Source organism: Grampus griseus (genome assembly GCF_964374135.1).
Source record: "Grampus griseus genome assembly, chromosome: 11".
In the NCBI taxonomy this organism is placed as follows: Eukaryota; Metazoa; Chordata; class Mammalia; order Artiodactyla; family Delphinidae; genus Grampus; species Grampus griseus.
Window position 1 is genome coordinate 25,912,210 of NC_139005.1, and position 12,343 is coordinate 25,924,552.

The following is a 12,343-nucleotide window of genomic DNA, read 5'->3' on the forward strand; positions in this document are numbered from 1 at the left end:
GTTAGAAAACAGCCCCCAAAGGAGAGGCAAGATGTCCTGTGTATTTACTTTATAATTCTGTAGGTAAAGAGCCATAGTTTGTCACACTTAACTCTTTCCCTAATTTTTTATCCCAGAGAACAACGCATGTTTTCCGTCTCAATTTATATTGATTGTATACTAGTCACTAACATTAAGAGTAATAAAGTAAATAAAATTTTTGTTTCCTTAGATGATAATGTTTTGGCTAATTCAAGACTCTCCAAGAGAAGTTTCAGTGCAGATGGATTTGAGACACTACAAAACCCAGTAAAAGATTCAAAAGCAATGTTTCAAACCTACAAAAAGATGTACATGGAGAAGAGAAGCAGAAGTCTTGGTAGCAGTCCTTTAGAATAATTTTCAGACTTTAATTCTTCTGATGGTTCTCTAATTGCCACAAGAAAATTTCTGTCACTTTCTGTTCAAATTATTTTTCTGGAAATACTCAGATTGCCGTGATAAAATTTCTCAGAGTTTGGTTACCATTTTAGGTTATGTATATCATTGAAGTTACTTAATTAAATTGGCTTGAGAACCTTATCTGTGGGTAGCAGGCATAAGAAATAGATGGTATTTGTCGGGGAAACCATGAATTCTGACATTATTGAACCAAGTTTACCATTATTTTAAAATGAATTATTATACAAATCTTGTTTCGAAATGCTAACTATCCATCCTAAGGGAGACCTGTGCATTACTTAAGGACTTATTTCCTCTGGGACTGTATTTTTGTTTCTAAAACTTATTAGCAAAATTTATTTTTCAGAAATCCTCACTGTGAATGTCAAAGTATATTCTTAAGTATTTTATACTGAATTGTAAACTTTTTGTCGGAGTCTTGTTTTATACTTGTTAAACTGAACATAATTTTTGGATAACATCTAAACATTACTTTTCATACTTGAAATAAACATTTATTTTTTAAAAAGTATATCCGAAACAGTTTGATTTGTGTTTGATTTCCTGCCCTCACAACAGAGCACATTTTAGAAAGGTGTTTTTAAAAGGAGAAATGTTAATTAAGCTGTCACAAGTAAATATTTTCAGGTTCATTCATTAGAAGAGCAAAAATTTACTAGGTTCAGGAAATTGCAAGGACGGCAAAATATAACTCTTCAGATGTTTCTGGGCTTTTATGACTACTAGAAGTAGAAATGTGTTGTTTTCATAAAATCTTAATGCTACATAGTTCACACATATTAAAACTATAGTAAACTCTTATGTATATTTTATCACAAGTTTTAAAAATACATTCTGAAGACTTGAGAAGACTGGGCTTCTCAAAATATTAAATAGCATGCTTCCATAGGAAAAGCCATTGTGCTCTTCCTGAGCAATGTCAGTAGAAGGATCAGTTAGAAAAGCAATGGTTGGTAGAACTGGCACCATAGCACCGGTCGAGTCAATGCAATGGTTCCAAGCTATGAATATTAGTGGTCATTATATTGGTCATTGTGTTCTTTTTTTTTTTTTAACTTTATTTTACATTGGACTATAGTTGATTAACAGTGTTGTGATAGTTTCAGTTGTACAACGAACTGATTCAGTTATACATGTATGTATACTTCAAATTTTTTTCCCATTTAGGTTTTTAAATAACATTGAGCAGAGTTCCCTGTGCTATACAGTAGGTCCTTGGTTATCCATATTTTTATTGGGGTATAGTGGCTTTACAATGTTGTGTTTGGTTATCCATTTTAAATATAGCAGTGTGTACATGCCAATCCCAAACTCCCTAACTATCCCTTCCCCCCGTAACCATAAGTTCATTCCCTAAGTCTGTTAGTCTGTTTCTGTTTTTTAAATAAGTTCATTTGTATCAGTTCTTTTTAAATTCCACATATGAGCAGTAACATACGATATTACTCTTACTTCACTCAGTCTGACTTAATTTCACTCAGCATAACAATCTCTAGGTCCATCCATGTTGCTGCAAATGACATTATTTCATTGTTTTTAATTACTGAGTAATATTCCATTGTATATGTGTACCACATTTTCCTTTATCCATTCCTCTGTCGATGGACATTCAGGTTGCTTCCATATCTTGGCTATTGTAAACAATGCTGCAATGAACATTGGCGTGCATGTACCCATTCTGACCATGTGTTTCTCCAAATACATGCCCTGGAGTGGGACTGCAGGATCATACGGTAGCTCTATTTTTAGATTTTTAAGGAACCTCCATACTGTTCTCCATAATGGCTTCACCAATTCACATTCCCACCAACGGTGCAAGAGGGTTCCCTTCTCTCCACACCCTCTCCAGCATTTATTGTTTGTAGATTTTTTGATGATAGCCATTTTGACTGGTGTGAGGTGATGTCTCATTGTAGTTTTGATTTGCGTTTCTCTAATAATTAGCAATGTTGAACATCTTTTCATGTGCCTCTTGGCCATCTGTATGTCTTCTTTGGAGAAATGTCTATTTAGGTCTTCTGCCCATTTTTTGATTGGGTTGTTTGTTTTGATGATATTAAGCCGCATGAGCTGCTTGTAAATTTTGGAGACTATTCCCTTGTTGGTCACTTCATTTGCAAATATTTTTGTCCATTCTGCAGGTTGTCTTTTCGTTCTGTTTATGGTTTGCTTTGCTCTGCAGAAGCTTTTAAGTTTAATTAGGTTCCATTTGTTTATTTTTATTTTCATTACTCTAGGAGGTGGATCAAAGAAGATATTGCTGTGATTTATGTCAGATTGTTCTGCATATGTTTTCCTCTAAGAGTTTTATAGTGTCTGGTCTTACATTTAGGTCTTTGATCCATTTTGAGTTTATTTTTGTGTATCGTGTTAAAGAATGTTCTAATTTCATTTTTTTACATGTAGTTGCCCTGTTTTCCCAGCACCATTTGTTGAAGAGGCTGCCTTTCCACCATTGCATAATCTTGCTTCCTTTGTCATAGATTGACCGTAGGTGCCTGGGCTTATTTCTGGACTTTCTAATCTCTTTCTATCAATGGACCCATTAATCTATATTTCTGTTTTTGTGCCAGTACCATACTGTTTTGATGACTATAGCTTTGTAGTATAGCGTGAAGTCAGGGAACCTGATTCCTCCAGCTCCATTTTTCTATCTCAAGATCGCTTTGCCTATTTGGGGTCTTTTGTGTCTCCATACAAATTTTAAGATTTTTTGTTCTGGGCTTCCCTGGTGGTGCAGTGCTTGAGAATCTGCCTGCCAATGCAGGAGACATAGGTTTGATCCTTGGTCCGAGAAGATGCCGTGGAGCAACTAAGCCCATGCACCACAACTACTGAGCCTGCACTCTAGAGCCCGTGAGCCACAACTACTGAAGCTCACGTGCCTAGAGCCCATACTCCCCAACAAGAGAAGCCCGCCCACTGCAAAGAAGAGTAGCCCCTGCTCACCGCAACTAGAGAAAGCCCACGCGCAACAAGGAAGACCCAACTCAGCCATTAATATTAAATTAATAAATACATTTTTAAAAAAAGATTTTTTGTTCTAGTTTGGTGAAAAATGCCATTGGTAATTTGATAGGGATTGCCTTGAATCTGTAGATTGACTTGTACAGTATAGTCATTTTCACATTATTGATTCTTCCAATCCAACATGATATATCTTTCCATCTGTGTCATCTTTGATTTCTTTCATCAGTGTCTTATAGTTTTCAGAGTACAAGTCTTTTGTCTCCTTAGGTAGGGTTATTCCTAGGTATCAGTATTTTATTCTGTTTGATGCAGTGGTAAATGGGGTGTTGTTAGTGTATAGAAATGCAACAGATTTCTGTGTATTAATTTTGAAACCGGCAACTTTACCAAATTCATTGATGAGCCCAGTAGTTTTCTGGTAGTATCTTTAGGATTCTCTATGTATAGTGTCATGTCACGTGCAAACGGTGACAGTTTTACTTCTTTTACAATTTGAATTCCTTTTATTTCTTTTTCTTCTCTGATTGCCGTCACTAGGACTTCCAAAACTATGTTGAATAAAAGTGGCAAGAGTGGACATCCTTGTCTTGTTCCTGATCTTAGAGGAAATGCTTTCAGCTTTTTACTGTTGAGTATGGTGTTAGCTGTAGGTTTGTCTTATATGGACTTTACTATGTTGAGGTAGGTTCCCTCACTTTCTGGAGAGTTTTTATCATAAATGGGTGTTGAATTTTGTCAAAAGCTTTTTCTGCATCTATCAAGATGATCATATGGATTTTATTCTTCAATTTGTTGATGTGGTGTATCACACTGATTTGTGGATATTGAAAAATCCTTGCATCCCTGCGATAAATCCCACTTGATCATGGTATATGATATTTTTAATGTACTGTTGGATTTGGATTGCTGGTATTTTGTTGAGGATTTTTGCATCTATGTTCATCAGTGATAATTGGCCTGTAATTTTCTTTTCTTGTGTTATCTTTTTCTGGTTTTGGTATCAGGGTGATGGTGACCTCATAGAATGAGTTTGGGAGTGTTCCTTCCTCTGCAATTTTTTGGAACAGTTTCGGAAGGATAGATGTTAGCTCTTCTCTAAATGTTTGATAGAATTCACCTGTGAAACCATCAGGTCCTTGACTTGTTTATTGGGCGCTTTTTAATCACAGTCTCAATTTCAGTGCTTGTTATTGGTCTGTTCATATTTTCTATTTCTTCCTGGTTCAGTCTTGGGAGATTGTACCTTTCAAAGAATTTGGCCATTTCTTCCAGGTTGTCCATTTTATTGGCATACAGTTGCTTGTATTAGTCTCTTATGATTCTTTGTATTTCTATGGTGTCAGTTGTAATTTTTCCTTTTTCTTGATTTGAGTCCTCTCCCTTTTTTTTCTTGAGTCTGGCTAAAGGTTTATCAATTTGTTTATCTTTTCAAAGAACCAGCTTTTATTTAGTTAGTTAAAAAAATTTATTTGACTGCATCGGGTCATACTTGTGGCATGCAGGATCTTGGCGCGTGCAGGATTTTTGTTGCTGCGTGCAGGCTCATTAGTTGTGGCATGCGAACTCTTAGTTGCAGCATGTGGGATCTAGTTCCCTGACCAGGGATCGGGCCCGGGCCCCCTGCATTGTGAGCATGGAGTCTTGTCCCAGAACCAGCTTTTTAGTTTCATTGAAATTTGCTGTTGTTTTCTTTGTCTCTATTTCACTTATTTCTCTGATCTTTATGATTTCTTTCCTTCTAGTAACTAGATTTTGTTTGTTTTTCTTTCTCTTGTTGCTTTAGATGTAAGGTTAGGTTGTTTATTTGAGATTTTTCTTGTTTCCTGAGGTAAGGTTGTACTGCTATAAACTTTCCTCTTAGAACTGCTTTTGCTGCATCCAATAGATTTTGGATCATTGTACTTTCATTTTCATTTGTCTGTAGGTATTTTTTGATTTTCCTTTTGATTTTTTTCAGTAATCCATGGGTTGTTTAGTAGCCTATTGTTTAGCCTCCACGTGTTTGTGTTTTTTATAGTTTTTTTTCCTGTAGTTTATTTCTAATCTCATAGCGTTGTGGTCAGAAAAGATGCTTGATATGATTTTAATTTTCTTAAATTTACCAAGGCTTGCTTTGTGGCCCAGCATGTGGTCAATCCTGGAGAATGTTCCATGTGCACTTGAGAAGAATGTGTATTCTGCTGCTTTTGGATGGAATGCTCTATAAATATCAATTAAGTCCATCTGATCTAATGTGTCATTTCAGGCCTGCGTTTCCTTATTGATTTTCTGTCTGGATTGTCCGTCCATTGGTGTAAGTGGGATGTTAAAGTCCACTAATATTATTGTGTTACTGTTGATTTCTCCCTTTATGGCTGTTAGTATTTGCCTTATGTATTGAAGCGCTCCTATTGGGTACATACATATTTACAATCATATCATCTTCTTGGATTATCCCTTTATCATTTTGTAGTGTCCTTGTTTGTCTCTTATAACAGTCTTTATTTTAACATCTATTTTGTCTGATATGAGTATTGCTACTCCCACTTTCTTTTGATTTCCATTTGCATGGAATACCTTCTCATCCCCTCTCTTTCAGTTTGTATGTGTCAGTAAGTCTGAAGTGGGCCTCTTGTAGACAGCATATATATATGGGTATTGTTTTTGTATCCATTCAGCCAGTCTGTCTTTTGGTTGGCGCATTTAATCCATTTACATTTAAGGTAATTATTGATATGTATGTTCCTATTGTCATTTTCTTAATTGTTTTGGGTTTGTTTTTGTAGGTCTTTTTTCTTCCCTTCATCTTTTGTTCTCTTCTGTGGTTTGGTGACCATCTTTATTGTTGTCTTTGGGTTGCTTGTGTGTGTGTGTGTGTGTGTGTGTGTGTATTGTAGTTCTTGGGTTTGCTATTCCCATGTAGTTTTTTTTTTTTTTTTTTGCGGTACGCGGGCCTCTCACTGTTGTGGCCTCTCCCGTTGCGGAGCACAGGCTCCGGACGTGCAGGCTCAGTGGCCATGGCTCACGGGCCCAGCCTCTCCACGGCATGTGGGAATCTTCCCGGACCGGGGCACGAACCCATGTCCCCTGCATTGGCAGGCGGACTCTCAACCACTGCGCCACCAGGGAAGCCCCTCCCATGTGGTTTTGATATAGCAGTCTATATGTTCAGGTTGTTTTAAGTTGCTGGTCTCTCTTTCTCACCTAGAGGAGTTCCTTTAGCATTTGTTGCAAAGCTGCTCTTGTGGTGCTGAATTCTCTTTAGCTTTTGCTTGTCTGTAATGTTTTTTATTTCTCCATCATATCTGAATGAGAGCCTTGCTGGGTAGAGTATTCTTGGTTGTAGGTTCTTCCCTTTCATCACTTAAAATATATTGTGCCAATCCCTTCTTTCTGGCCTGCAGAGTCTGTGCTGAGAAATTAGCTGATAACCTTATGGGAGTTCCCTTGTATGTTATTTGTCATTTTTCTGTTGCTTTTAATACTTTTTCATTTTCTTTAGTTTTTGTAAATTTGATTAGTATGTGTCTCAGCGTGTTCCTCCTTGGGTTTATCCTGCCTGGGACTCTGCACTTTCTGGACTTGGGTGACTGTTTCCTTTCCCATGTTAGGGGAATTTTCAGCTATTATCTCTTCAGATATTTTCTCATGTTCTTTTTCTCTTCTCCTTCTGGGACCCCTATAATGAGAATGTTGGTGCATTTTTTTAAAAATATTTATTCATTTATTTTGGTTGCACCAGGTCTTAGTTGCAGCACGTGGGATCTTTAGTTGTGGCATGTAGACTTCATATTTATGGCGTGCAGACTTCTTAGTTGCGGCATGTAAAATCTTAGTTGCATGGCGTGCATGCAGGATCTAGTTCCCTGACCATGGATCAAACCCAGGGGCCCTGCATTGTGAGCGCAGAGTCTTACCCACTGGACCACCAGGGAAGTCCCTGTTGGTGCATTTAATGTTGTCCCATAGTGCTCTTAGACTGTTTTCATTTCTTTTTATTCTGTTCCATGGCAGTGATTTCCCGCATTCTGTCTTCCAGGTCACTTATCCATTCTTCTGTCTCAGGTATTCTGCTTTTGATTCCTTCTAGTGTATTTTTCATTTTAGTTATTGTATTGTTCCTCTCTGTTTGTTTGTTCTTTAGTTCTTCTAGGTCTTTGTTAAACATTTCTTGCATCTTCTCGATCTTTACCTCCATTCTTTTCCATGGTCCTGGATCATCTTCACTCTCATTATTCTGAATTCTTTTTCCAGAAGATTGCCTATCTCCAGTTCACTTAGTTCTGGGATTTTATCTCGTTCCTTCATTTGGGATGTAAACCTCTACCATTTCATTTTGTCAAACTTTCTGTGATTGTGGTTTTTGTTCCACAGGCTGTAGGACTGAAGTTCTTGCTTCTGCTGTCTGCCCTCTGGTGAATGAGGCTATCTAAGAGACTTGTGCAAGATTCCTGATGGGAGGGACTGGTGTTGGATAGAGCTGGGTCTTGTCCCTCTGGACTGGGCAGTGCTCAGTAGAACTTTAATCTGCTTGTCTGCTGATGGGTGGGGCTGTGTTCCCTCCCATTTGGTTATTAGGTCTGAGCAACCCAGCATTGAAGCCTACAGGCTGGTGGGACTAATGGTGGCCTCTGGGAGGGCTCACACAGTTAGTACTTCCCAGAACTGGTGCTGCCAATGTCTTTGTCCCCTCAGTGAACCACAGCCACCCCCCACCTCTGCAGGAGACCTTCCAATACTAGCAGGTAAGTCTGGCACTGCTTTTTCTCCCCTGGATCCTATGTGTGCAAGACTTTGTGTGTGCCCTTTAAGAGTGGAGTTTCTGTTTCCCCTAGTCCTGTGGAAGTCCTGCAGTCAAATCCCAGTGGCCTTCAAAGCCAGATTATCTGGGTACCCCTCCTCCTGTTGCAGGACCCTGAGGCTGGGAAGCCTGACTTGGGGCTCAAAACTTTCACTCTAGTGGGAGATCTTCTGTGGTATAATTGTTTTCCAGTTTGTGGGTCGCCCACCTGGTGCGTATGGGATTTGATTTTATTGTGATTGCACCCCTCCTGCCCTCTCGTTGTGGCTTCTCCGTTGTCATTGGTTGTAGGGTATCTTTTTTTGGTAGGTTCCAGCGTTTTTTTATTGATGGTTGTTCAGCAGTTGTGATTCTTGTAAGAAGGGGTAAGGACACATCCTTCTACTCCACCATTTTAGAAAAATGGTCATTGTGTTCTTTAGTGCTGGAATCTTTCAATTAAAAAAAAAGTCTCCCTTAAGAATGTCTTTGACAAAGTGGTGAAAGTTGTTTATGTTGTTAAATCTCAACCCCTGAATATACATCTTTTAAATATCCTAAGTGATGAACTAGCAGGTACACATAAAGAAATGTATGCATTCCCAAATGATTTGAACCAAGAGAGATACAGAAGCAATGGTTGTGTGATGGTCATTGAGAAGTAGTCCCATGGAACATCATATTTACTTGAAGGAATCATGGACACGTTTGTCTTGAACTATGTCATCCTGATATTTCAAGGGGAATAAAAATACTTGTTATCAATGATAATTTGAGCTTTTGAAGAGAAATTAGGATTTTCGAAATTTTGTATCCAAGACGCTGAGCTTGATAGCATCCCATTACCTGGATCTCTAGTCAACTCAATGAGAATATTAATGAACACAATTATTTTTGATGTTGTGTGGTAAGAAGTGTCAATATTTGGAAGATCTGTATACCTTAGTGAACCAATATTTCTGATGACCAGTGCGAAGAGATAAGAGATCCTTTCAAAATGCCACGAAGACCAATGGATTTTACTAAAACTGAAAATTTCTTTGTGGTGACAGCTTCTACATTGCAACTAAATCTTCAGGAAACAATTGCTTGTCAACTTTTGGCACAGTATCAAAGAAGAATAATGCATGATTATCTGAAAAGGCTATGAACACACTCTTTGTTCACATAAAAAGTATATCTGTATGTGAGATCGGATTTTTTTTTTGACATACTTCAAGACAACATAGCTCAACAACAGAAGGCACAAGTAAGAATTCAGCTCAGTGCTTTGTGATGACCTAGAGGGGTAGGATAGGGAGGGTAGGCTCAAGAGGGAGGGGATATGGGGATATATGTATACATATAGCTGATTCACATTGTTGTACAGCATAAACTAACACAGCATTGTAAAGCAATTATACTCCAATAAAGATGTAACAGAAAGAATTCAGGAGTCCACCATAAACTTAGATATTAGAAATTTGCAAAAATGTAGAACCAATGGTAGACTTTTATCAAATGTTTTGATAATTATTTTTCATTAAAAAAAATTTTTTTTTTTTGGCCACACCACATGGCATGTGGGATCTTAATTCTCTGACCAGGGATGGAACCCCCTCCCCCTGCACTAAAAGCATTGAGTCTTAACCACTGGACCGCCAGGGAAGTCCCATAATGGGTTTAATTTTAAATGAAAAATGCTTTAAAAATGTGTTTCAATTTCTCATGGAATAAATTTTGATAAGTATCTTTTGAGTTTCCTCAGTTTTTAAGATTGTAAAAAAAAATCTCAGTGTTAAAGTGGTGATTCAAGCACCTTAACCACTGAGGCACAAGCACAATTAGGTGGATATGTTCAGTCTTGCCTTATTACCAAAAAGTCGACATTAAATTTCAAATACTTAAATCAGATAAGTCATTTAGAGTTGCACATGTATATTTAACAATGTTGAATTGGCTGCTATCATTATTGTTTAATTTTTTAATAGTTAATGTTTTCACTTTAGGCATGGTGTTTACTTGTTGAGGCTTGCACCTTACAGGTACCAATGAAGATTTTATAACATCTAATTTCAGTGGTTAATTTCAGCAGAGAATGAAAGAAGACTGCTTTGACTTAAAATTAGTAAAAAGAAATTCGGTCTTTCAAGTGTTTGAGGCTCTGGGCAATTGTGTGTAGAATATTCCTTTATGCATAATATGAAAAAGACAAATAAACCCTCAATGAAAGAAAGGATCAAAGAAGAGGTCCTTCAGGAAGAAGGGAATAAAAAATAGAAAGTGAGATGCAAGAGTGAAAGATCAAACAAATCAGTAGACATCCACGTAAAGAACTGATCACAGAAAGAAAGTGATAATAAGACTAATTTTAGAGGAGAAATATAGAGTGAAAATATCCATCTGAATGGTGACATTGTTCTGGAGGGAGAGCCAATAGGACTTGATGGTGGATTGGATAAGGGAGAAGAAGAGGGAGGAATCTTGTTTCTGGATTGTGCCATGGTGTGGGTGCCACTGAGTGGGTGGAGAGGTCTGCCTTGCCTGTGGGAACAGGTGTCTTGGGACTGAGGATTGATTGTGTTAAGCATGTGGCCAGTTTCAATGGAACTTTTGCAATGGCCATCTCCTTTTCTTGCAGGCCATGATGGAAGGCAACAATCTTAAATGAGTTAACCCTAACCTCTTTGTGGTTGAGTCACCCAGTATAGATTCTAGAAAGGAATGGAGTCATGAACTTGTACCCAGGGCACCATCTTCCCAGGTGAAATACCATAGATGGTATTTCAGGATAAATTTTAATGGAAGGAATGTCTGTGGTTTAATATGAGATTTTTATAATTTATCCTAACTTTTGCTTTGCCTAATTAGAATAGATTTGTCTATGAGATAATAGAATTTTTTTAAAAAATAGCCAGAAACCTGGACTATTGACCTGAATGCAAAGAGTTAGAAGGGAAGGAAAGGAAATTTAGCCTTTCCTTTTCTTCTAAGTCCTTTTAGTTGCTTTCCTGCTGTCTTTTATTCTCTGATCTCTCTGTTGATCAACTCCAAGTTGATGGTTTGCTTGAGATTCCAGGCTGTTGAAATTGTGGGGACCCAGTGATCAGTGAACTGCTGCCATCACAGCTGCATTTTAGGTATGTTACATTCCATTGGTCACTGGGAATTTGCATGCTCTGCTTGCTTTGAACTACATATCCAAAATGTGGCTCCTACCTTGTAATACTATAATTTCTTGGGGTCCAAACTCTATTTTTAGGACATCAAAATATCAAATGTAAATCCTATACTTACTCATGGTTGCGTGGCCTGAGCAAAATACCAAGTTAGGCTTGGTGAGAATTATCTTAACTCAGTTCAGTTCCTTTTAGATGCTTCAAAGGATCTTGTAGGAAACAAAATGTGTGGACAGTTCATTTTTCTCTTCAGATTCAAGTACACCCTTTATTAATTAACCCTTACTCATTTCCTCTCATTAATGATAAGTTAATATTCACAGTAAACCAGGAAGTCACATTGTCCTTGTTTTATACATATGAGAACATTGAGCTACAGAAAATTAACTTAAGGTCAAACAGCTTTTAAGTTTACCTAAGAATTAATATAATCATCAAACAACTTATAATTTGACCCCAAATACTAAAATCAACAATTACAGTACAGTTACCAAGGAGCATTTCCATTACATGATGCATATCAACACCTGCCCTTTCTCCATGAATAGAAGTATTGGAATAATTTTCCAGCATATGTGTTCTAAGTAATCCCAGCACAGGACTCACACAGACTGCCCTTCAGCTTCCACTTGTATTTGGCTTTGCACTTAAAATTTCTAGTGGCCTTGTGCTTTTTCTGTCGTAACTTCTTCCTGTGTCAGTGTGACCTTAACTTTGCTTACTGCCTCCCTTTTCTTCATTTCTGACTTAGTACCACCTACCAACTTCGTATATTTGGAATATACTATCATCATGTGCTTCTCCTGTTGCAGAATGAAGCTCATTGTTAGATCCCTGTATCCGTTATTGTCATAGTTTAGGGCTTGAAACAACAAGCACTTACTATGTCACAGTGCCTGTGGGTCAGAAGTCTGATGTGGCTTGACTGGGTGCTCCTCTTCAAGGTCTGTCATAAGGCTGCAGTCAAGGTGTTGGCTGGGATCGTGTTCTCATCTGAAGGCTTGACTTGGAAGGA

The 12,343-nt window shown here is 37.8% G+C and overlaps 1 protein-coding gene across 2 annotated transcripts in view; it reads left to right on the plus strand.

Moving 5' to 3' along the window:
• The window catches only part of RESF1 (retroelement silencing factor 1), a 38,541-nt gene extending 37,589 nt beyond the window's left edge, over window positions 1–952 (plus strand). For both annotated transcript variants that reach the window (XM_082666606.1, XM_082666608.1), the window contains one exon: window positions 212–952. In XM_082666606.1, coding sequence (XP_082522732.1) covers window positions 212–378 — 167 coding nt within the window. In that variant the 3' untranslated portion in view covers window positions 379–952. The remainder of the gene's footprint in view (window positions 1–211) is intronic.
• The last annotated feature ends 11,391 nt before the right edge of the window (window positions 953–12,343 follow it).